This window comes from Cetorhinus maximus, chromosome 1 (genome assembly GCF_964194155.1).
Source record: "Cetorhinus maximus chromosome 1, sCetMax3.hap1.1, whole genome shotgun sequence".
Taxonomy (NCBI): Eukaryota; Metazoa; Chordata; class Chondrichthyes; order Lamniformes; family Cetorhinidae; genus Cetorhinus; species Cetorhinus maximus.
The window spans coordinates 215,910,013-215,936,279 of NC_135879.1; the positions used below are offsets into that span (position 1 = coordinate 215,910,013).

The window sequence follows — 26,267 nt, forward strand, 5'->3', positions numbered from 1 at the left end:
AGATTGGCAGACAAATGGCAGAAGGAATTTAATACAGAGGAGTGTGACTTGATGCATGTGGAAGCAGGAATAGGGAGAGCAATAGGCAAAGGTACCTAATGGCGCAGTTCTAAAAAGTGTGGCTAGAGATGGTGGAACCTGGGGTTGATGTGTATAGATCTTTGAGAATGCAAGAACATTATAAGCATAGCATATGGGCTACTGGGCTTCATAAATAGAGATATTGAGCACAAAAGCAGGAAGTTATGCTGAACCTTGAAAGCTCTTGTTAGGACCTAACCAGATTATTGTGTTCAGTTCTAATCACGTCACTTTAGGAAAGATCCTTGAGGGTGCAGAGGAGATCTACCAGAATGATTCCAGGGATGAGGGACTTTAGCTACAAGGTCAAGTTGGAGAAGCTGTGGTTGTTCTCCCAGGAGAAAAGGTTGAATAGAGATTTTAATGAGATGTGCAAGATTATGACAGCTTTAGATAAAAGAGAGAAAGAAAAGCTATTCCAACAACCAAAGGACTAAACGACACAGACTTAAGGTTTATTCTGAAGGCAAGAGATTGAGGATGGAAGTGAGGAAGAACTCTTTTATGCAGCGAACAGTAATGAAAAGGAAATATTGGATAGGCACTGGAGGGAAATAAACTTTGTAGGGTTATAGGGATAGAGTGGGGAATGGGAATGACTGGATTGATCCAGAAACTTGATGGGCGGAAAGGCCTCCTATGACACTATCAAAGCTGAAAGTTAAAAAAGGTTTAATTTAACTGCAGCATTTTACTTTTATAGTAGTACCTTTTCTAAAGGCTTTGCTGAGGCTTTTGATTTTGTTGTCTTTGCTTCCCTTATCACCTTCCATATAAGGAAATACGCGTGCCTGATGGGTCCAAAAGTAGTCGTTTGATCCAAAGAAGTGAACTGGAAACTCGCCAATCTCGTGCTTCATGTTTTGAATATTTGTTGGAACGTTTCTCGGGTGACATATCTCTGCGGGCCACCACCTGTGTTTGGATAGCAGATTTCAGAAAATCAGTACAAAAGTAAAACCAGGTTACTGCAACAAGTAAATTCAGTCTAGTTAAATGGTAAGTTAATAAGATGATAGCTCCCAAACTTCATTGTAAACATCCTTTTTGATTTTTTGAAAATAAACAGCGGCCACCAGCAAAATTTAAGGTGGCTTATACCAGAGGAGAACTGGGAAGCTAAACTGAGCTGTGGGGTGCTGGAGTTAAACTAATAAAGTGGGGGTGGAATGGAAAAAATAAGCTTTAGGCGTGTAAATAATACGGAAGTACAGAGGGGAAAGAAAGAGATTTTAAAAAAAAATATGGCAATTCACAAAACCTGTGGAGACCAGGTCATTGAGTGTATTTAAGACCGAGATAGATAGGTTTTTGATTGGTAAGGGGATCAAAGGTTATGGGGAGAAGGCGGGAGAATGGGGTTGAGAAACTTATCAGCCATGATTGAATGGCGGAGTAGACTCGATGGGCCGAATGGCCTAATTTCTGCTCCTATGTCTTATGGTCTTATGGCAAGATGTCAAAAAAAAAACCAAATATGGGGAGACAAATCAAAATAAATGTATGCACATTAATAGAGAACCAGAAAACAAACTGGGGTAGGGACATTGATTAAAATACAAAATCAAAATCTAGATATTAGAGTGGCTGCAGCTGTGTCAGGATTGACAATTAAATATAAAAAGAGAAACTACTGGAAATACTCCAACAGGTTCAGGCAGAATCTGTGGAGACAAACAGTTAACATTTCAGGTCAATTACCTTTTGTCAGAACTGACAAATTTTGCCCTTGCTCGTCAATAAATATACCTGAATATAAAACTTAATGGATATTATTTTGAGACAATATCCTACAAGAGCACAAAACAATTGAAGAGATGGTCCAAAGAAAATCCCTGTAGATTCAGCTGAGAGAAAGCCAGGGATATTTTACTATTACTACTGGGATTATATTGCCAAATAGTGGAAAGGAAATCACTGACTACAAATTTCATTAAGAGATGCATTAGCAATAGTGCTACAAATTTTAAGTTATCCAAAAAACAGGCAAGGAAAAGCTAATATGTTTGTCTCGAAAAACAGGAGAATGACAAAAGGACACATGAATGGGGAAGAACAAATTCTAAACATAAAGAAGGAAACATTGCCAAATTGAACTGTACATGAGCAATGGAAAACATCTAAACACAAATAGAAATGGTACAAATCAAGTATATTCTGTTAAGTGTACTGAGAAAACATTCAGCACTTAACACAGCAGAACACAAAAATGAAAGCAAGGTCAAATATAAAAAGACATAGCAAAGTTAAAAAAGAAATTAGAAAGGCCAAGAAGGAATACAGACAAAATTAGAAAATGCCACTATGAGCTGCAGGCAAGCTTACAATGTGGAACGTACGAGAAGAGATTATTTAAGCTTTTACCTCAGTATTCACATGGAAGTTGGCTATTGGTAGTATAAAACCACCATGGGTGTGTGAAACAGTTAGTAAAGATTACAAAAGAATAATCAATTCCAAAATTGGTGGGAAGAAAAAAATTATCCCAGAGAAGAGGGAGCAAATGGGCTCTCCCCTTCAAAAAGGACACAGGAGCAAGCTTCATGAAGTGTGTGACTGAATTGGTAAACAGAAAGCAGATGGTGTGATTTTCAGAAATGATTTGCTAAGATGTCTCAAGGGATGCCTGCACATAAAGTTAGTTGACTGATAGAAAACAATGGATTAGGGCTAATTAGTGCAACTCTTATTGGCATCTACTTGGTTAGAAGTAGTTCAGCAGTCAGTTGAAGGCTGTGGTTTGGCACACAGCATGCCTTAATGTAAAAGATTTCAGTAGGACAGATTACTAGGATGGACAGTCAGATCTCAGATGCAATTTATTGCACCGAAGTGCCAGGTAATACACTGTTGGAAGGAAAACAAGAAATGGAAACATAAGCAGGGCGATGACAGGCCAGTCAGTTTAACCTTGGTGGTGGGGAAGCTTCTAGAAGCAATAATTCGGAACAAGATTAATAGTCTGTTGGGCAAACATGGGTTAATTGCAGAAAGTCAGCATGGATGTGTTTTAAAAAAAATTCAATCATGGGATGTAGTATTTTATTGCCTATCCCTAATTGCCTTTGAGAAGGTGGTGGTGAGCTGCCTTCTTGAACCGCTGCAGTCCCTGTGGTGTAGTTACACCCACAGTGCTGTTAGGAAAGGAATTTCAGGATTTTGACCCATCAATAGTGAAGGAACGGCAATATATTTTCAAGCCAGGATGGCGAGTAGCTTCGAGGGGAACTTCCAGATGGTGGTTTCCCATCTGTCTGCTGCCCTTGACCTCCTGGTTGGTAGTGGTTGTGGGTTTGGAAGGAAGGAGCCTTGGCGAGTTCCTGCGGTGCGTCTTGTAGATGGTACACACTGCTGCTACTGGTGCTGGAGGGAGTGAATGTTTGTGGATGGGGTGCCAATCAAGTGGGCTGCTCTGTCCTGGATGATGTCAAATCTCTTGAGTGCTGTGGGAGCTGCACTCATCCAGGCAAGGGGAGAGTATTCCATCATACTCCTGACTTGTTCCTTGTAATGGTGGACAGGCTTTGGGGAGTCAGAAGGTGAGTTACTTGTCGCAGGATTCCTAGCCTCTGACCTGCTCTCATAGCCACAGTATTTATATGGCTAGTCCAGTTTAGTTTCCGGTCAATGGCAACCCCCAGGATGTTGACGATGGGGGATTCAGTGATGGTAATGCCACTGAATTTCAAGGGGTGATGTTAGATCCTCTTTTGTTGAAGATGGTCATTGGTACCACACAAGTACCAGGCAATGTTACTTGCCACTTGTCGGCTCAAGCCGTGATATTGTTCAGGTCATGCTGCATTTGCACATGAACTGCTTCAATATCTGAGGAGTCATGAATGCTGCTGAACATTGCTAGTGATTGCACAAACATCCCCACTTCTGACCTTATGATGGAAGGTCATTGATAAAGCAGCTAAAGGTGGTTGGGCCTAGGACTCTACCCTGAGGAACTCCTGCAGTGATGTCCTGGAGCTAAGATGATTGACCACCAACAACCACAACCACCTTCCTTACTAGGTATGACTTCAACCATCAGAGAGTTCTCTCCCCCACCCCCCCCCCGATTCCCAATGAGTCCAGTTTTGCTGGGACTCCTTCATGCCACCCTTGGGCAAATGCTGCTCTGATGTCAAAGGCAGCCGTCTGTTAAGGGCAAACCATGCTTAACTAATTTGGAGTTTACTGATGAGGTGAACAGAGGGAGTTGATGAGGGTAACGCTGTTGATGTGGTGTGCATGGACTTCCAAAAATTATTAAATTCTGCAAACAGGCTTGTGAGCAAAGTTATAACTCAAGGAATAAAAATGGGACAGTAGGGACATGGATATGAAATTGATTGAGTGTAGTCTTAGGGAACTCTGTTCACTGTCAGTGGTTAATGTATGTTTTCAGGCTGCAGGAAGGTTTATAGTGGACTTCCCCAGGGGTTGGTGTTAGGACCCTTTCTTTTTATGATATATATTAATGGCCTAGCTTTGGTGTACAGGGCACAATTTCAAAATTTCCAGATAATGTGAAACTTGGAAGCATCGTAAAATGTGAAGGTAGTGTAAACTTCAAAAGGACAGATGTGGGTGGAATGGATGGACAAGTGGCAGATGAAATTTAATGCAGAGAAGCGTGAAGTGGTTTAGTTTAGAATAATGCAGAAAGGCAATATAAAATAAAGGGTACAATTCTAAAGGGGGTACAGAAGCAGAGGGACCTGGGTATTCATGTGAATGAGTCATTGGAGGTGGCATGTCAGGTTGAGAGAATGGTTAATAAAGCATACAGCATCCTATGCTTTATCAATAGAGGCATAAAGTACAAAAGCAAGGAAATTATGTTAGACTGGTGTAGAACATTGGTTTGGCCTCAGCCTCAACTGGAGTATTGAATGTAGTTCTGGGCACTACACTTCAGGAAAGATGTGAAGGCATCAGAAAGAGTGCAGACAAGATTCACAAAAATGGTTCCGGGGTGAGGAACTTCAGTTATGTACATAGAGTGGAGAAATTAGGAAAGTTTTCCTTGGAGAAGAGAAGGTTATGGGGAGATTTGACAGAGGTATCCAAAATCATGAGTGGCCCAGACAGAGATGGGGAAAACTGCTCCCATTGGTGGAAGGATAGAGAACAAGGGGGCATGGATTTAAATTAATTGGCAAAAGCAGGATTGGAGACATGAGGAAATTTTTTTTTCATATGAGCGGTTGGGATCTGGAGTGCACTGCCTAGAGTGCGGTGGAGGTAGGTTCAATAGATGCATTTAAGAGGGAATTGGATTATTATCGGAAAACAAAAGGGGAAAATGCCAGGGAGTGGCACTATGTAAATGGCTCCTTCGGAGAGTCGGTGCCAACATGACAGGTCGAATGGCCTCCCATGCTGTAACCATTCTTTGACATACATTCTAGGCGACGCTGTTGAAAATTGCAGAGAAAATCTAGATAAATAAAGCCATGAAAGGCAAAATCTTCTTAGGTTTTCTAAACAGACGAAGAGTGCAAGTGAAAAGAGATTATGATACATTTGAGAAGTGATTAAGTTAGAGTTATCTGCAGTTTTGGGCATCCCATTATCAGAAGGACATGAAAGCCAGAGAGCATGTAGTGCAAGATGGTACCAGTGGAAAAACTGAGACTATTTCCAATGGGAAATGGAGGGGAGGTTTAATGGAGCTTTTTAAAATCATGATGGCTTTTTTTAGTGAATAGGGAAAGACTATTTCCTCTGATTAGGGAGTTGGTAACGAGCAGTCAATTTACAAGAGAATTTCACATATCTTTAAGTTCTATATCCATATGTGACAAAACTAGGAGGCTTTACTCATACTTCATATTTTTGGATAAGGTATCCCTTCCAAAATCTTTTTTTGGCTGCACCTCACGTTTCTATTTCACAATGTTTTTAATATGGTTTTCTCTCTTGACCCTTCTAATCTGCAAACATGCTAACCTATGTACAGTCTCAATGTGTTGCTGCAATCACAAACTCTTACAGCAATTACTTCTTTCCAGGAAAACTAAAACTGTAGCTCCTCCTCAGACTTTTGTTATTCCTAATTCCCTTCAATTTTGAATTCTGCCCCTTTGTGCCAACAATTTAGGCCGTTCCTCTGTCAAGATTATCATGCAACAAAGCAGGACAATACCCTACTGCTAGAGACCATGTTAGTTCTACCTCTTTGGAAGGTAATATAAAGTATGGCCACATGTTATGGGTATACTAGCAGTTCAGTCACAAATTGGGCTCACAATACAATTTCCCAATGGCAACATAGACTTTGTCTAGACTTTACTAAAAATTCTTTAGTCTCTGGCTCCAATAACAGTTGCCCTGATGGATGTCAAGATGCCACTTCAATGTCCCAATCTTACTGTGGATTTGATGCCACAAAACAATGGATCACCTCCACTTCATGGAAATGGCTCCATTGCTAGGCTTTGGAATGGGACTAACACCAGGACTCATGGGAAGTCTCATCCCTCTGTAATTCTATCTGCTTAACAGCCTGTCAGAAATTTCTAGACCTAATCACTCAGCTAAACAATTCACAAGAATGGCTTTCCAAGGATATATGCAAATGAAACAGCAAATAATTTGCATTATTTAACTTTTACAAAACGATCTTGGATTTCAAAGTTTCCGGCTTTGAAACGCCATTGATCGTGCCATGCAATGCATTCTCATAAAGTGAAAAACATATTTAACAAAACTTGTAAAAAAAACAGCAAAGCCTTTTCTTTGTTTGCACTGACCTGTAGCTACCCAGTTTAACCCAGATGATGTCTTTGTAGCGTGGCTTCTTGCCTGCTTTGCAATCATTGCAATACCAGCTCCCCTCCGGCATATCAATGTTCAGGCATTCTGGGTGAAATGCTGCAGGACAGGACTCGCAACACAAAAGGCTTCCACCTGTAGAAAATGAGCCAAACAGGGAAACAACCTTAATAAAAATTTACATCGTGTTTAGAAAAAAACAAAGTTTTGCACTTATCTAGCACCCATTATAAAATCTCAGAAAACACTTAAAGCACTACTTTGAAGTGCAGAGGGAGTGATGTAGGAAAACAGTAAAGAGGAAATCAGCAGCCATGCAATTTTTATTTCTCCCACTAAATATATAAACCTATAATGAAACAAGGGGCATTATTAGCACCCATTTTTAAAAGCACATTTAACATTTGATGAAGCATTAATTCAAAGATGCTCATAGATGACACTTAAGAAATGCAACAGAGCTGTTCATGGATCACCGTGTCTCTTGCCAATGCAAGATTGTCACCGATATCTGCCTGCACATGTGCACTGGTCCACACGTGTGCAGAAATCTAATGACGTCACACTGCTGCACCCCTGCCTGCCAGTACCCTCTGTGCACGTGTCAATGATATGCTATAAATACTACACAATGCATATTGTGCCATTAAGTTTATGGCAGTGTTTTTCTGCTTCTGTCTAAAAGATCAATAAATATATTCATTTTAGTTTGTTAATAATGGTTTGATGGTGTGGCATTTACTGCTAGCAGTAGAAAAAAATGCTAAAAAGAAAAACTGAGTAGTAGCATCTGGGGTTGATTTGGTTATAAACAATATCAAGGAAGAACTGAAAAATTTACAGGACATAAATACTACTGAGTAATGCATGCTTGAACTAATGGAAGCAGACAACCTGAATGGAATGAGACCTGCTGTGCAACATATCACACTTAAAGAAGCAGCAATAAAAGTTAAATATGCAAATGATTTAACTACAATTCTTGTGGCATTGAAGTTGCAGCTAGGGCATAAGTTATAAACTTGGAGTTTTAAGATGCAATTTGGAATACGAGTCATCAAAAAAAATCTCTCGTGCTGAACAATGTCTCTCTCGCATCCACAAAATCCTATATCTGGTAAACAATGTCTGACTCCTGCTCAGATCAAAATCACTGCCCAAGGCCAAAGTCTGATTGGGGCTGTGACCCAGAAAACCGACTTCCTCTGTGGGTGACAGGCGCTCCGGCCAATCCACTTCAATTAGGAATTAAGGGACGACACCTAAAACATAGCCGCGATGATATGAGCTCACAATAACGAAATGGAGTAAAACATGAAAACCGCGCATGCACAGCGTTGGCAACAAATGCAGCCTTCATGGATAGCCTTTCCTCATTTCCATCGCTTCTGCAACAGACAAGTGCCTCACACTTTTACACTTCCTTATCTATGTAAAAGAGATTAGAAACTAATCCCCTCCATGATAAGCCACAGGAGAGCAGACATCATTCACCCTGTCAACAGAAAAAAATTGAACCTGTGCCCATCACTGATAGGGCACCTGTTGAAATCTGAAGCTAATGGGAACTGATGACATTAGTGGAGTGCTGATTTGAAGTTATTAATAAAGCTTAGCTGTGGAAAGGATCACAAAGAGAAACTGGATGCTTCCTGGATAGGGAAAGAAAATATTTGATTGGGACTTCCTGGCCACCTTGTTGTTGGGAATGTCAGGAGGAAGTGAAGAATCTCAAAAATTAGATTCTTGTCTTTATTTGCAACAACAGGTACAGAAACTTCTGTTGCAGCACTAGATGTAGCTGATTTAGGTAATTCTTGTAGAATAATCAACCAAGGCTCCAGCATAGAGAATCAATACTAATGCCTATTTATTTGTGAGTTAGCATTTGCAGTGCTGAAAGAGATAAACTTTGGCTAACCTGAATCAGACTGGCACAGTTCTGAAGATAAATACCTTTACAATGGTCCACCAGCTTAATCAGATTTTGTGAACAGCACCTAAATTAATTTGTTCTTGAAGATTAGTGCTCTATTTGAGACTAGCTAACCAGGGTGCATATCTCTAGAAACTGTGGTGACAAATGAACCATCAGAAAGACTATGGGTAATTTAGTTGTTGAACTCAGGTAAGAGCATTGAGCTAGTAACACCAATTAACTCTGTAAACAAGTCAAAGTTGATGACTATGCAGGAAAAACATTGTAAACAAAAGTAAGCTTAACTTTTCAGAAGGTATGGCATTATAAACTCAAGTAAAAATATGAAAGAGAGTGTCCTGTGTATGTGTGGGCCATGTGCTTGTATGGAAGGGTATGCACATCACCTCACTTCAGGAAACAGTCCTTCCGTATGTGAAGGTCAGAGGGGAAGAATACCTTTGCATGCAAATTCAGTCAGTCAGTTTGTAAAGCTAATTATTCAAGGGCTAAAATAATCATTCAATTCACATAACCCAACAGTTAAAAGACCTTAAACTAACCTCTTGAACACACGAAGCACCAGCTAACATTGACATGGGCATGATGACTGTACCCCTTTTTTGGAGCAAAATGGTTGCTACAGATAATACTGTTGGCCGTCAGTATTACAGACCCTGCTGCAATACAGGTCTCCCCTCCATGATAAGCCACAGGACAGCGGACGCAGCGCATCATTCGCCCTGCTAACAGAGAGAATTTAGTGTTAACCTTTAAATAAAGTTGTCATTTTCTTAAAGCTCCATCTCTCCTGATTTTCAGTAAATTCGTAGAGAAATATTTTAAAACAGATTCTTATCAAAGACTTCACTTAAAAGCACTGTGGCATCCTGCCCCAATAAAAATCTCCTCTTTCCACGAATTTGAAGGTCAGTGAGGAATCCTGTATCCCTTGGAATTTCAAGCATTTAAATTGAATATTTTAGTCTTGCAAATATACCTAGCGACAAATAAACTTAATTTAGATTTGAGGGTCATTATTTTCAATACATTACAAATGCCAAAGGTATTTAGTTTTTATTTTTGCTTTATGTCACAGAAGTTTCCTGAAAAAAGATCTGATAACTTATGCAGCAGATAAATATTTTGGAAAAAATGCACAAGGTAGAAAGTTATAGGTTTTTGAATGGTCACTAATGGAAGAAGTCCGAACAAAGAACAATTACTCTCAGTCCTGAATCAGCTTGGCTTTGTAAATGATTCTTAAATTTGGTATTCATGTGAATTTCCACATTATAGGTTTATGAAGTGTTATAAAACATTTTGATCATGAAATTAGTAAACCATTTCTATCATCCGATTCATAGTATGGTGAACTAACACCGAAAGCATATGAATACAGGCTTGAGTCAGGTCAGTGCAAGAACACTGTACAGTAACCTCAGACAGAAATAGCTTTTCTCCAATTTAACCAGTTGTTTTACAGCATTTAAATGAAGTCCAGGTTTTAAAAATAGTGTTTGAAAGTATTTACAACAAAGTTAAGGTGAAAGTAGTTTTAAGACTTGCAAACTTGCATATCTACATGAAATACATAAGTAGTCAAGTCTTAGCTTTCATACATTTTTCCCACTCATCCCCTAAAGAAAAACTTCACACTAAGTAATCATAACAGATGCATTAGTCATGTTTAGTTATCTTTTTAAAAAAGGTAATGAATTCCATTTCAACTAAACAATAGTTCTGAGATGTGGTATAGAAATTTAAATATGCTTCATGTGTCAAAATTACCACTTTTCAGGCTCTCCAGTATAATAATGCAGTTATGATGCTTGAAACATATGAACTGAACTTGGGCGTAACTCTTGATCCCAATCCAAATGCCTGTTTCAATTGAACCTGGTGATTTGCATCTTTGTGAATTGATTGATATAGCTCAGTGTAAAACTTCACGCTCAATTCACCACTAGGACTCCCACTTCAAAATGTGAAACACCTCCAGACTCAATGTTTTCAATACCCACTTGAGGCCAGTGACACTTTGCCCTATGGAAAATCCAATCTTCATCTTTCACCCCAATCTTTTCTGCCCCTTAGCTCACTGATCTCTAAAATTCTCGTCAGCCTCATGTCATTGGTGCTTCCCTATCTTTACAATCTCTTTGCATGCTGTGTCCTTGCCATGTCTTCAACTTTTCTAATTAATCTGCGAGTTCCCTCTCTTTCTAGACTACCACTACTCCCCATAAATAGTAATGTGACAGGATGAGTAATCCAGAGGTCCAGGCTAATGCTCTGAGGACATGGGTTTAAGTGCTACCATGGCAGCTTGTGGGATTTAAATTCAATTAATAAATCTGGAACATAAAGCTAATCACAGTGATGGTAATCATGACAACTGTCATTGACTGCTGTAAAAACTCATTTGGTTCACAAATGTCCTTTAGGGAAGGAAATCAGAATCACAGAATTGTTATGGTGTAGGTGGCCGCCATTCGGCCCATCATGTCTGCACTGGCTCTCTGAGCATTTTAACTTAGTAGCAATCTCCTGCCTTTACCCTGTAACCCTGCACATTGTTTCTATTTAAATAATCATCCAATGCTCTCTTGAATGCCTCAATTGAACCTGCCTCCACCACACTTCCAGGCAGTGCATTCCAAACCCCAACTACTCACTGTGTGATAAAGTTCTCACCTCACATTTGCTCCTTTTGCAAAACACTTTAAAACTGTGCCCTCTGGTTCTCGATCCGTTTACGAGCCAGAACAGTTTCTCCCTATCTACTCTGTCCAGGCCCCTCATTATTTTGATAACTTTTGAAGCCTGCCACCCTTACCTGTTCTGGACTACATGTGACACCAGATCCACAGTAATGTGATCGACTCTTAACTGCCCTCTGAAATAATTGAGCAAGCCACTCAGTTCAAGGGCAATTACGGATGGGCAATAAATGCTGGCCTTGCCAGCGATGCCCATATCCCAGAAAAATTAAAGGAAAAATGTCGGTGGCAGAGCCTTCAATTATCTTGCCCCCACATTCTGGGATTTTCTCCCTAAACCCTTTTATCTTGTCACATCTGTTCACACGTTCAAAACCCTCCTTAAAATTTACCTTATTTACTCCATTTTTAGACACCTTTCCTACCCTTCCCACCTTACTCCATGTCCGAGTCACAGTTGTGAAGCAAGTTGGCGCATTTGCATTTGTCAAAGTATATGCATTAAGTTCTAGGAACATAGCAAATTGTAGTATGAGAAAAGACCATTATGATATATCCAGATGGTCACAGAAGTTTGAAATAATGTACTACTTATTCGCTCATACTCATTCTTTATCACCTTCTTTACCAAACAGCCATTCAAATTTCTTCCTGAATGTGTCAACCTTGTCTGCCTCCATGGCACCTTCAATAGTCTGTTCTACATAATTAATCACTGTATGTATAAGGCAGTTAAACATAAACCATCTATTCACCTTCTCTGTCTGAGCTTGAGACTGTGCCTCTTAGCTAGGTTTGTGACTGCCAAACATATTGTAGGTAATCAATCTATTTATAGCCCTCAAGATTTTGAGCACATTGAGGAGGTCTTCCTGAACATTCCTAGTTTCAATAGCTTCTCCGCTACATCAGGTATTTAATTCAAGGGAGCGTTCACTACTTCAGCATATCCACTCAATGTTGAGCTGTCCACAATGGTGTACTGCCTCCTAAATTGTAAATAGTGCTCCCTTTCCTTCCATTTTGTATCAGCTAACTTAGATAGTTGTTTTAGTTCTCAATTTCAAATCATTGATCTACATTGATCATAATGGCCCTTGTATGAATCGCTAAAGCACCCTTATAATCAATTTCTGATCCACTTTTGGAAACCTACTACCCCACCCTGACAAATTCATGTCTTTCAAAAGAAAGAACGAATAAATCACTTTGTGCAAGTTTCTCTAAAATCCAAAGACAAAGCTATAAAACACTATTTTTGTTGAGTTAAAAGCAAATTTTGAAAGTGCAGTCAAAGAACTTACATTATTCAGATTTTCATATGAATAATCAATTACAATTAGGCAACTACACATAGATGTTGTAATATAATTTTGAACTAAAAACCTAAGGTCCATTTAAAATTTAAATCCTGTAAAAATAAATTTTTCACACAAGTAAATTTTAACAATCTATGCTCTAAGGCATTTTCACTTATCTGGAGGAATTTTGCACCTTTTGTCGCCCTGGGGTTAGAGGGGTTTGTGGCATGGCAGCTGATACAAGTATGCAGTGGGCATCGAAACCTCTTGTTTTCAAACACAGTTGGGGGGTACTTTCTCACACAGTCCTCATGGTAGAACTTGCCACACAGAGGAACATTACAACGTTTAACATCAGGCCCATTCTTCTTACACACAAAACATGTGTGAACACCTGCACAAAATAAATAAATAAAATAAAAAACATATAATGCATAAATCTCATTTTTAAAAAAAGTTCCATGAATACAATGTCTCACAATAAATTAAAAAAAACTCTAATCATCTTAAAAATTTCATTAAATCATAGTCTTTTGCATCTTTTAGAAGAGGTTACCGTGTTTGGTCATCATGTGACAGGTGTAAAAATATTTATTCTGGACTTGAGAAATATCAAGTGTAAAATTATGGGTTTTGTAAGAGTTACCAGATAATATTGTCAGAAATGCAACTAATTATTCAATCTATAATCTCAAAGCATCAGCCTTCTCCAACAATTTTTAAAAATTCATTCATGGGATGTGGGCATTGCTGGCTAGGCCAGCATTTATTGCCCATCCCTAATTGCCCTTGTTCAGAAGGCATTTTAAGAGTTGACCACTGCAAGGTTGTGGGGGGGCAGAAGAGAGGTGGTGGCATAGTGGTAGTGGTACCCAGGTTCGAATCCCACTATGGCAGATGGTGGAATTTGCATTCGCATTCAATAAAAATCTGGAAATCAAAGTCTAATGACGACCATTAAACCATTGCTGATTGTCGTAAAACCTTCTGGTTCACTAATGTCCTTTAGGGAAGGAAATCTGTCGTCCTTACCTGGTTTGGCCTACATAGCAATGTGGTTGACTCTTAAAATGCCCTCTGAACAAGGGCAATAAAAGCTGGCCTAGCCAGCGACGCCCATATCCCATGAACGAATAATAAATAAAACAATGGGTGGAAGAAATGACTAGTTGCAAAGTTCTTAATTTGAAAGATTATCTTTTAGGCAAGTATGCTGTATTTTATTCTGCTCCCATCAAGGACGACCACCAATTACAATGCCTGTCCCCCCTTCCCCTCAACCCACCCCCACCCCAAAACCAACTGGCCTTAGATATTGAAACAATTTGTGACAACATTAAGGCTTGGGCTGATAATTGGCAAGTAACATTCACACCACACAGGTGCTGGACAATGATTATCACCAACAAAAGAGAATCCAACCATCTCCACCTGCAATTCAAGGGCATCACCATCATTAAACCCCCATCAACATCCTGCAGGTTGACTAGAAACTTAACTGTACCAACCATATAAATACTGGAGCAGGTCAGAGGCTGAGTTCTGTGGCAAGTAACTCACCTGACTCCCCACAGATTGTGCACCACCCAGAAGGCACAAGTCAAGAGTATGATGGAATACTCTCTGCTTGCCTGAATGAGTGTGGCTCCAACCACATCCAAGAAGCCCAACACCACGCAGGACAAAGCAGCCTGCTTGATTGACACAACCTTAAACATTCACTCCTTCCATCACTGGCACACAGTGGCAGCAGTGTGTACCATCTACAAGATGCTCTGCAGCAACTTGCCAAGGCTCCTTTGAGAGCACCTCCCAAACTCGTCCTTCTGGTGGTAGGGGCTGCAAAGATAACAGATGCATGGAGACACCACCACCTTCAAGTTCCAGGCCACACGCCATCCTGACCTGGAACTATAATCATCATTCCTCCACTGAAGCTGGGTCAAAATTCTGGAACTCCCTCCCTAACAATGTGGGTGTACCTATACCAGATGGACTGCTGCAGTTCAAGGCAGTTCACCACCACCTGCTCAAGGACAGTTAGGGATAAACAATAGTGCAATAAATGCTGGACTTACCAGCGATGCTCACATCCAACGAAATAAAAAAATACAAGGTAGGCGACGTTGGATCCACTGGGGAAGGTTTAACTACACAGGTCACAATATATTAGGGAGATGTGCCGGATATACCATTTATACCTCAGTGGTCTGAGTAATTCGATGGTTTAGGATTTGAGGTCATCTATTACCAATGAAGTACAGTCTGATACATAGACACTTATGTACTACTCCATTCACACTATATGATTCATTTATGGACAAGAAAATAAACTGATTATTTAACTGGATTATCAAGCATAGAAGGCAGTTACGTTCAATAGGTCATGGGAGCTCTGGTCTGGGTAACTCAGCATGTTATCTGAATTGTTAGAGCCACCACTATGCTGTTAATTTTACAACTGAAAATGCATCAAAGCGAAGAAGCTGGAGTTTAAGATAAAAATATGCTGTTAGGGGCATGCATGTGATAACCCTTTGCAATTAAAGCAAGGGATGGAACATGGAGGACAATGGCATAATGTGGGGCATGCAACAGAATATTGGATAAACTCCATTTAAAATGGAGTATAACCTCTGGCAACCATTTATGCTACCCAAACACTAATGCATTGCAATAGCAGGATTTCTCTAACTTCTTCATTGTCTGGATATAATAGGTTGTGTGGTTTGGGACATAAAGGTCATGGCACCGGGCATATTCGGCCAAGATTCTTTCACATTTACCCAAACTAGACCACAGTACATGAATTTTAACTCTGGAGATAATAGTCCCTTTTGGCTACAAAGAAAATTTGGATTATACTGGAAATTCTAAAGTAGTTTATGTACGAGAAGAACACATTCTCAGCGGCCATTTGGTATCCCAGGTGAAAAATATCACAACCTCTTTAGACATTTTCTGTTCTGCATGACTTCTTCAAAGACTGGGTGAGCTTCTAACCCTACAGATTATAGAAGTTAAAAAAAAAAGCCTACCGTTGAAGAAAATCTGAAATAAAAACAGCAATGAATAGCAGATAATGAAGAATCACACCTGAAACATTGATCGCCCTATGTGTTTCACATGCAGGATACAAAAGGATCTTTCAACAGGTGAACAATGCAGTTGACATTTAAAAATATATGCTTACCTAGTTTTGCCTCTACTTGCCTAATCTGGCATTGCAAATGCAAAATGAGTCAGTACTTTATAAGTGTGGAAAAGCAGAGCAGGTGTACAAAAGGATGTGGCATAATGGAAACTCATATCGTTTTATAGATTGTGTGTTGAGGATGGAGGTTAAAAAAAACAAGATTAAATGCTGGTTGTGGTTAAAGTCAAGCAAAACAAAGTGTATAAGATGAATAATTTGCATACTGTCTGTGGAGTCACATCATGCTAAATACTAACTCGTTCTGCAATTCAGTGGGTACATTATTTTGTTGTCCTATTTTACTCATTGTGATTAGCTAATTATTTCCTTTCCAAAAAAAATCATAGTTTGCATTGAATGAAACATGATTTTGGTAAAGTAAATTTAACAGTGAAAATATTTTAATAAATAATTAAACTAAAGTGGCAATTATGCAGTAAGAAAATTTTTTGAATAATTAGTGCACAGATAAATTTGAACAGAACGTGTTTACAAAGCGCAGAACCATTTGTTGCATATTATGTGGAATTAACTAACAGCTATATTACAGAAATTGTAAAAGGAGCAATTTTGACATATCCAAGAAGTTACATACATACAAAATAGGAGAAGTCGGCCATTTGGCCCCTCAAGCCTGCTCCTTCAATCAATAAGATCATGGCTGATCTGTTTGTGTCGAGTTCCACATTCCCATCTACCCCCAATAACCTTAGATTCCCTTGCCTAACAAAAATCTATCTACCTCTGCCTTAAAAATATTCAGTGACCCCACCTCCATTGCCTTCTGAGGCAGGGTATTCCAAAGTCACACAACCTGAAGAAAAAAATTCTCCTCTTCTCTGTCCTAAAAGGGCAGCCCTTAATTTTAAAACAGTGACCCCTGGTTCTGGACTCACCCACAAGAGGAAACATCCTTTCCATGTCTACCTTGTCAAGACCATTCAGGATCTTATATACTTCAATCAAATCACCCCTCACTCTTCTAAACTTCAATGGAAACAAGCTAAGCCTGTCCAACATATCCTCATAAGACAACCCACTCATTCCAGGTATCAATCTAGTAAGCCTCCTCTGAACTGCCTCCAATGTATTTACATTCTTCCTTAAATAAGGAGATCAAAACTGTACACAATATTCGATATATGGTCTCACCAATGCCCTGTATAACTGAAGCATAACATCCTTACTTTTATGTTCAATTCCTCTTGCAATAAAGAATAGCATTCAATTAGCCTTCTTGATTACATGCTGTACCTGCATACTAACTTTCTGTGACACACGCACGAGAATACCTCTGCACCTCAGAATTCTGCAGAACTTCACATTTTCCCACATTAAACTCCATCTGCCAGGTTTTTGTCCATTCACAACTTATCCATATCCTTCTGCAACCTCCTTATCCCCTTCGCAACATAGTTTCCTACCTATCTCTGTGTCATATGCAAATTTAGCTACCATGTCTTCGCTCCCCTCATCTAAGTCACTGATGCAAATTGTAAAAAGTTGACGCCCCAGCACAAGCCCCTGTGGGACTCCACTCGTTGCATCCTGCCAATCAGACAAAGACCCATTTATGCATACTCTGTTTTCTGCCAGCCAGCCAATCTTCTATCCAGGCCCCTACATTATGAGCTTTTATTTTCCACAATAACATTTGGTGTGGCACCTTATTAAATGCTTTCTGGAAATCCAATTACAGTAAGTCTACAAGCTTCCCTCTATGCACTGCACATGTTACTCCTTCAAAGGACTCTAATAAATTGGTTAAACATTATTTCCGTTTCACAAAACCATGCTGACTCTTCCCGATTCCCTTACACTTTTCTAAGTGCCCAGCTATAACCTCTTTAATGAATGACTCTAACACTTTCCCCACAACAGACGTCAAGCCAACTGGGCTATAGTGTCCTCTTTTCTGCCTCCCTCCCTTCTTGAATATAGGGGTTTTATTTGTTATTTTCCCGTCTGATGGAACCTTTCCAGAATCTAGGGAATTTTGGAAAACACCAACACATCTACTACCTCATTAACCACCTCTTTTAAGACCTAAGGATGAAGTCCATCTGGACCTGGAAACTTGTCAGCCCGCAGCTCCGTCAGTTTGCTCAGTATTGCTTCCCTATTGAATGTAATTTCACCAAGTTCCTCTCTCCCCACCACCTCCCAATTTACAGCTATCACTGGAATGTTTTTTAAATCCTCTATATAGTGAAGACAGAAGCAAAATATTTGTTCATTTCATCCACCATTTCTTTATTATCTACTATTAATTCCACATTCTTACTCTCTAGAGGACCAACAATTACTTTACCTACTCTTTTCCTGTTTGTTTTTCTGTAGGACCTCTTGCTATCCGTTTTTACATTTCTAGCTAGCTTCCTCTCATACTCAATCTATCTAATTTCATTCTCCTGATTAAGTTTGATGCTTTCCCCAACTGCTTTGGTTAACCATGGATGGTGGGTCCTCCCTTTAGAATTTTTCTTTAAAGTAGGAATATACTTATTCTGAAAATTCTGAAATATCCCCTTAAATGTCTGCCATTGTTTCTCTATTTGATCTATCCCCTAGTTTTTGTCAACCAGCATACTAATCTTTTTTTAAATAAAGCCAGCTGATTATTTTAGGGCATGTAATTGTTTTGCATTTTAAGCACATAAACAATCCAAATTTGATTTGAGGTACATGGATTTAGGTTTTAAATCTTAAGAGAATGTTGTATACAACTCCATTTCAAGAGGGAACTGGCTGCGACAGTAAAAATAAAAATATATTACCTGACATGCATTCTCTGCATATAAATTTGCCTTGAGGTAATTTAGACAGCCCAAGACAAGCCAAATGGAACGCCCCACAACACTGTCCTTCACAAAGGAGCAGTTCACCAGAGCTCTCACACATCTATAAACAAAAGAAAAATAATGCATCAGCCTGTGGAAAAGTTAGCAAACTGTCCAAAATTAAATTTTAAAAAACCTTCACGCTTGCAGAAGATGTGCAATCGAAGTTTAGTTTTGAGTGAAGTGTGTATGCTGCTCTGAAATTATTCAAAAGCTTGTACAGGACCCTACATAACTGTCACGCTGATGAATAAAAAGATCACTTTCTCTCTACTGCATCGCAGCTGCAAAATCACTTAAATTTTTTTAAAATTAGGTATACCAAGAAGAAAGACAGATTACTCACCTTTAGGTGCAGTATTCCTCATTCTTCAAATGAAGTTGTCCTCCACATACCTTGGGTGAGGTCAGCATACCAACAGGAAACTCACTTGGGACGCCTGTCCCTTTAAGAGAATCAGCCAGAACCACACCACTGCCCCCTTCCCGCGCCCAAATACAGTAACCCCACGTGGCAATCTTCGGTTCTTTTTGACAAGAGAAGACAAGGCAGAAGAGGATAAGCAAGGAGACCAGCAAGGAATCCATTGCCCTCTCATTTTTTCAAAAAAAAAAGCCAAGAAACTTATTGATTAACTTTATGTTAATTCATGTTCAGTGTTTTTTTAAAATAATGTCCTACAGATGCTAAACACACATGTCACTCAGGTTTAACAAATGCATAAACTGAAAGCTAAGTGCCAAAACCTTAGACTAGATGATTATGCAAAAGATTGAAAACTTGATATGCGGAGGTTAACTTTATACTAGGAGTACAGTAACAGAGTACACCAAAAAAAAAGGAAGCAAGCCACTTCACATTTCATTATCCGCCACATACCATGGGTGATTCTCTCTCAAGATTCACTTCAGAAAAGTGAGGTACTTTAGCATCTAAGACACAGGCACGGTTAGCCCCTACCTAACCATGCATCTCTGTAGTCAAGTGCGAACTATAAGCAACTTCTGGTAAATATGTAAGGATTATTTGACATGGTTGCCTTGTATATATCGTTCAATGCAATGTGCATAAAACCAGCCAACACTGTGGCTATTACTTGAGTGAAATGCTGCTTAACAATGAAGTCCAACGTTTTAGATAGTTTCTGCTCCATGGTTGAAGTCAGTTAGTTTCCACTCTTCATTCATAATTTTATGTGGGAGAAAATGCACCTTTAAGTCATTAAAAAGTAGTGATGTGTTCAATCCACAGTAATTTTATAAACTACTGAAAACCACCAAGAGTAGTGAACATACAGAAATCGTACGGTGATTTACTTTAATTCTCCAAAGACCACACTGTGAAGTATCTTCAAACTCCTCAGATATTAGATCATCACGTGAGTGAAGGTACCCATATTGCTGTCTATTATATATAAAAAAAAATTAAAACGCACACAAATAGGGAGCCAGTTTCTTTATTCATAAGTCAAGCACATAATAAAAATATCCAGCGATCAATAGTTTTTATCACAAGTCAGAAAGACAGATGGAATGCAGTCACATCTGCAGTACTCATGATTTTAGATTTTCTTTCTTGCTCATGAAATAAATTGATCACGTGACCGAACAGCTCTATTTCTTTGTACTGTATGTATGCTTGAAGTTCGTCTCACCTGACAAACTCCTTCTTTCTTAGCTGTACCAGTGCCTCCTCGCTCTCCTTGAGATTTTTTGGATGATACAGATGAAGCCTCTGTTGGAGTTTCATCTGCACTTTCATCTGCTGACTCCAGCTGTCCATCAAATGATGTCTGAATACAAGAGGCAAAACAAAATTATATTTCAACATCACTAATTACTATGATGTTATGACATCAAGTGACATATTGGTAAAATAACTAATCTGCAAAAATAGTATCAAAAGACCAACTGAGGTCATGTAATTTTTGGGGAACTTACACAACACTAAATCAGGAGCAGTGTAATGCACTGTACCTTTCCAGAAATTTCAGTATACATGTTTGAATATTTTAAAACTGTTGAATTCAGCAAATAAATAAGCAGCACAAGAGGAAATGGGTGTTGTGCTTGCTGACATAAAATACTGGTCACAAAGATTACATGAATTCCTCAACATGATGAGCTTGAAACAAGTGATGGGGACATATATATTTCCCCGATAGAAATGTTTACAACAGCAGCTTTGGCACAGCACCCAGTTTCAGAAGGGCAGCAACAAAGGTCTACTAGCAGGTCACCCACTTGAACCTCTGGTCAAGGACAGTGTATGGGGAAACATCTTGGCATGAATCAAATTCCATGTACAAATTAAGAAAGCCATTATGTTCTCCACAGCGGGTTATTAACATTCATTAGATACAATGTTTTTAGTTGGCAAATGAATTAACAAGGCAGAAGAGGATGAGCAAGTTGGCAATATTCTAATTTTAGAGCCAAGTAAAACAACTGAAGCATTAATGGAGCAGAGTGGCCAAGTGTGTTGGGGGGGCTTCCAGTGTGCTTACAACATGGATTGGTCCCACGTGAGTTCAGAATCTTAGAAAATCAAATTCCATTTCCTTAAACATCCTTTCATGATTGAAATAGTGACAAAGAAATAAAAACAATTTAGCTAGAATGCATTTTTTGTACCTACATATATTGCAACACTACACTGATTTAGACATCTAGCACGAAATCTATCAAAGCTAAACATGCACTTTAAAAAAAGGGTATTGCCGTCAACAGCCAACTTTCAAACAAGTTAGTTGGGAATACATATTAAAAAGATTACTTGAAATGAAAAAAAGGTTTGGAGCCAGTAACTAAGTAGGAACATCTGAGTATCACATTTGGATAATATGTGGAATAAATAGATCACTATTCACATACATTATCTGGATGTAAGCACTTCAGTAATTTTTTTCAGAGTTGGGATGTTGAGTGAGAAACAGTCATCACAAATACACCCAAAAAGGAGACACGTCAAATGGGATCCTATTGCACAAAAACAGACTGCAGCTTGACCCATCATATCTATGCCCGTATTTTCTTCATCAGCCATTTACTTAAGTAGAGTCTCCTGCATATTTCCCATAACCTTTAATGCCCCAGTCTTTTCAGGCAACCATCTAATCCTCTTAATAATTTATGTTTAGGCAGATAATTCCACATGTTAACCATCCTCTGTAAACTGCTTTTCCTAATATTCCCTTGAATCCTTTTTGTGATCATCTTTAATTTATGCCCTTGTTGCAATCTCTACTTGCACTTGATAATCCTGAAGCCTAATCAGATCATCCCTTAATCTTTCAGCTCTAAAGATAAAAAGCTCTAACTTTGCAAGCATCTCTTCATAACTCATCCTTGGTACTATCCTCTTGAACCCACACTGAACCTGCTCAGTGGTTTATACGTACTTCCCAACACATATGGCTAAAACAGCACAAAAAATTCCAACTGTGGCCACCCTAAGGTCTTGTACAAATTAAAAGCTTCAGTGTTGTGTCCTTCCAGATACTAAACCAAGTATGTCATTTGTCTTTTTATGGTTTCCTTTTCTTGAGCTTTCAATTTTAACAGCATATGCATCTGTACACAATACTCCTGTGCTTCTTAACACTATCTAAAATCTTGACATTTAAGGTGCATTTCCTTCCCTTTTACAATCAAAGCTAGATTTAGATTATTAAGCTAGATCTTTTTTTTTTAAAACTCTGGTTTCAGGATTATAGGAACTTCATTTACATTTTCTCAAAATATTTTTTTTTCTCCTATCACAAGTTCTTGACACACCTCCAGTGGGCTGAACTTTCTGCCAGTGGAGTGGTGGCAACCCCTTTTTGTCCTTTTAAGTGTCAACAAATGTGAGAATGCAACAAACACACAGGAAAATATACTGAAAAAAAGAAAACAAAAAATTCAGGAAGAGGTGGTTGACAGGAAAACTCTGATGGAGTCATTAATGATCTGTACCATCAATACTATTCAAGTGGAAAAACTCAGCAAGTCTGGCAGCATCGGCGGAGAAGAAATCAGTTAACGTTTCGAGCCTTCATGGCCCTTCGGCAGAACTGCAGCATAGTTTCAACAAGGGAGAAATATAAATTGGTTTAAGGTGGGTGGGGGGGGCGGTGAAGAGACACATTGAGGGTGTGGTGTGAGCAGATAATCAAAAGATGTCACAGACAAAAGGGTCAAAGAGGTGTTGAAGGTGGTGGTCTTTGTCTGAGAAAAGTGCTAATTAAGAATGGAAAACAGGATATTCAAAGTACAGCTCTAGTGGGGGTGGGGTGGAAAGACTAAAGGTTTTAGTTTTAGATTTAAAAATAATGGAAATAGGTGAGGAAAGAAGAATCTATATAAATTATTGAAAAAAAAAGCGGGTGGGGGGGGGGGGGGGGGGAAAGAAACGGGGTGGGGATGGGGAGTTTAAGATCTAAAGTTGTTGAATTCAATATTCAGCCCAGAGGGCTGTAAAGTGCCTAGTCGGAAGATGAGGTGCTGTTCCTCCAGTTTGCGTTGGGCTTCACTGGAACAATGCAGCAAGCCAAGGACAGACATGTTGGCAAGAGAACAGGGTGGAGTGTTAAAATGGCAAGCGACAGGGAGGTTTGGGTCTTTCTTGCGGACAGACCGCAGGTGTTCCGCAAAACGGTCGCCCAGTTTGCGTTTGGTCTCTCCAATGTAGAGGAGACCGCATTGGGAGCAACGAATGCAGTAGACTAAGTTAGGGGAAATGCAAGTGAAATGCTGCTTCACTTGAAAGGAGTGTTTGGGCCCTTGGACGGTGAGGAGAGAGGAAGTGAAGGGGCAGGTGTTGCATCTTCTGCGTGGGCATGGGGAGGTGCCATAAGTAGGGGTTGAGGAGTAGGGGGTGATGGAGGAGTGGACCAGGGTGTCCCGGAGGGAACGATCCCTACGGAATGCCGTCAAGGGGGGTGAAGGGAAGATGTGTTTGGTGGTGGCATCACATCTTCCCTTCACCCCCCTTGACGGCATTCCGTAGGGATCGTTCCCTCCGGGACACCCTGGTCCACTCCTCCATCACCCCCTACTCCTCAACCCCTACTTATGGCACCTCCCCATGCCCACGCAGAAGATGCAACACCTGCCCCTTCACTTCCTCTCTCCTCACCGTCCAAGGGCCCAAACACTCCTTTCAAGTGAAGCAGCATTTCACTTGCATTTCCCCTAACTTAGTCTACTGCATTCGTTGCTCCCAATGCGGTCTCCTCTACATTGGAGAGACCAAACGCAAACTGGGCGACCGTTTTGCGGAACACCTGCGGTCTGTCCGCAAGAAAGACCCAAACCTCCCTGTCGCTTGCCATTTTAACACTCCACCCTGTTCTATTGCCAACATGTCTGTCCTTGGCTTGCTGCATTGTTTCAGTGAAGCCCAACGCAAACTGGAGGAACAGCACCTCATCTTCCGACTAGGCACTTTACAGCCCTCTGGGCTGAATATTGAATTCAACAACTTTAGATCTTAAACTCCCCCTCCCCCCATCCCCACCCCGTTTCTTTTCCCCCCCCCACCCGCTTTTTTTTTTCAATAATTTATATAGATTCTTCTTTCTCCACCTATTTCCATTATTTTTAAATCTAAAACTAAAACCTTTAGTCTTTCCACCCCACCCCCACTAGAGGTGTACTTTGAATATCCTGTTTTCCATTCTTAATTAGCACTTTTCTCAGACAAAGACCACCACCTTCAACACCTCTTTGACCCTTTTGTCTGTGACATCTTTTGATTATCTGCTCACACCACACCCTCAATGTGTCTCTTCCCCCCCCCCCACCCACCTTAAACCAATTTATATTTCTCCCTTGTTGAAACTATGCTGCAGTTCTGCCGAAGGGCCATGAAGGCTCGAAACGTTAACTGATTTCTTCTCCGCCGATGCTGCCAGACTTGCTGAGTTTTTCCAGGTAATTCTGTTTTTGTTTTGGATTTCCAGCATCCGCAGTAGCTTTTAGCTTTTTGTTTTAATACTATTCAAGTAGCTGCTGAGAACTGTAGAGCAGGAATCCACACAGCTGGTACCATATCAAAGTGAACAGATAATTAACATTAATCTCATGGGACTATAGAGGCAGTGGCATAGTGATATTGTCACCGGACTAGTATTCCAGAGAGCCAGGGTAATGCTCTGGGGACCTGGGTTTGAATTCCACCACGGCAGATGGTGAAATTTGAATTAAATGAAAATCTGGATTTAGAAGTTTGATGACAACCATGAAACCATTGTCGATTGTCTTTAAAACCCATCTGGTTCACTAATGCCCTTTAGGGAAGGAAATCTGCCTTCCTTACCTGGTCTGGCTGACATGTGACCCATTAAATGCCCCCCTGAACAAGGGAAGTTAGGGATGGGCTAGCGATGCCCACATCTCACGAACAAATAAAAGCCTCCAGTTTCAACTCTTTAATCCTCAAACCATGAATACCGAAACCCATTTTTCTCTATTCTCACGGGTGCATGACCAGTTCAGTCTCTGCAACTCCTCCTTGAAATTACCTCATTTTCTGTAAACACAGTTAGAGGAGATGGATTCTTGTTGACAGCTGGTATCAGAGTTTCTGCCGTTGATGCTCTGCTTCGCTTTTTCAGTGGTTTACACGCATCAGAGAGTTTGCTTATATCTGAAAAATGTGCATGAAAATATTTGATACCAAGTTTATTCAATAAAAGAAAGCTTTTTGCTTCCGCCTAAGCAATTGTAACTTGTTTATTTCAAAATATGAAATAAAATGCATACTAAGATACGGCCAAAAGATTAATACAAATATATAGAAATCGATATCTCTTTACCTGACTGGCTGTTTTGGGATGCATTCGTAATACAAGATGTTTCTCCAGCCTCAATACCATCATTTCCACAAGCCTCTGCCTGGCCAGCATTATTGAACTCATACTGTGCATAAAAGATAAAAGTCATCATTCATTACCCAAAAGTGTCACATGAGAACATTTTAAGACACGAGAAAAAAGTGTTATCGGTATGCCTAATACAGCCCTCAAAAAGGATGCAAGTTGAATTGCCACTCAGTATGTTCTAATTTAAATACACAAATTCCACTGAATCATGCTTACAGACAATGTTAATATTGCCTGCAATATTCAGGTTTTTTTTTTTAATTCATTCACGGGATGTGGGCATGGCTGGCTGGGCCACCATTTATTGCCCATCCCTAGTTGCCAATGTGAAGGTGGTGGTGAGCTGCCTTCTTGAACCGCTGCAGTCCATGTGCTGTAGGTACAGCCACAGTGCTGTTAGGAAGGGAGTTCCAGGATTTTGACCCAGCAACAGTGAAGGAATGGCGATATATTTCCAAGTGTGACTTCGAGGAGAACTTCCATGTGGTGGTGCTCCCATCTGTCTGCTGCCCTTGTCCTTCTAGATGGTAGTGGTCATGGGTTTGGAAGGTGCTGTCGAAGAAGCCTTGGT

The 26,267-nt window shown here is 39.9% G+C and overlaps 1 protein-coding gene across 1 annotated transcript in view; it reads right to left on the minus strand.

Annotated features, from left to right (window-relative positions):
• Positions 1–26,267, minus strand: part of LOC144687248 (histone-lysine N-methyltransferase NSD2-like) — a 112,340-nt gene that overhangs the window by 21,459 nt on the left and 64,614 nt on the right. The window contains exons 9-16 of the mRNA XM_078553081.1: positions 25,631–25,733; positions 25,337–25,461; positions 20,486–20,623; positions 18,768–18,891; positions 12,988–13,188; positions 9,334–9,516; positions 6,831–6,987; positions 791–996 (exon numbers count right to left, since the gene is read on the minus strand). Coding sequence (XP_078409207.1) covers positions 791–996; positions 6,831–6,987; positions 9,334–9,516; positions 12,988–13,188; positions 18,768–18,891; positions 20,486–20,623; positions 25,337–25,461; positions 25,631–25,733 — 1,237 coding nt within the window. The remainder of the gene's footprint in view (positions 1–790; positions 997–6,830; positions 6,988–9,333; positions 9,517–12,987; positions 13,189–18,767; positions 18,892–20,485; positions 20,624–25,336; positions 25,462–25,630; positions 25,734–26,267) is intronic.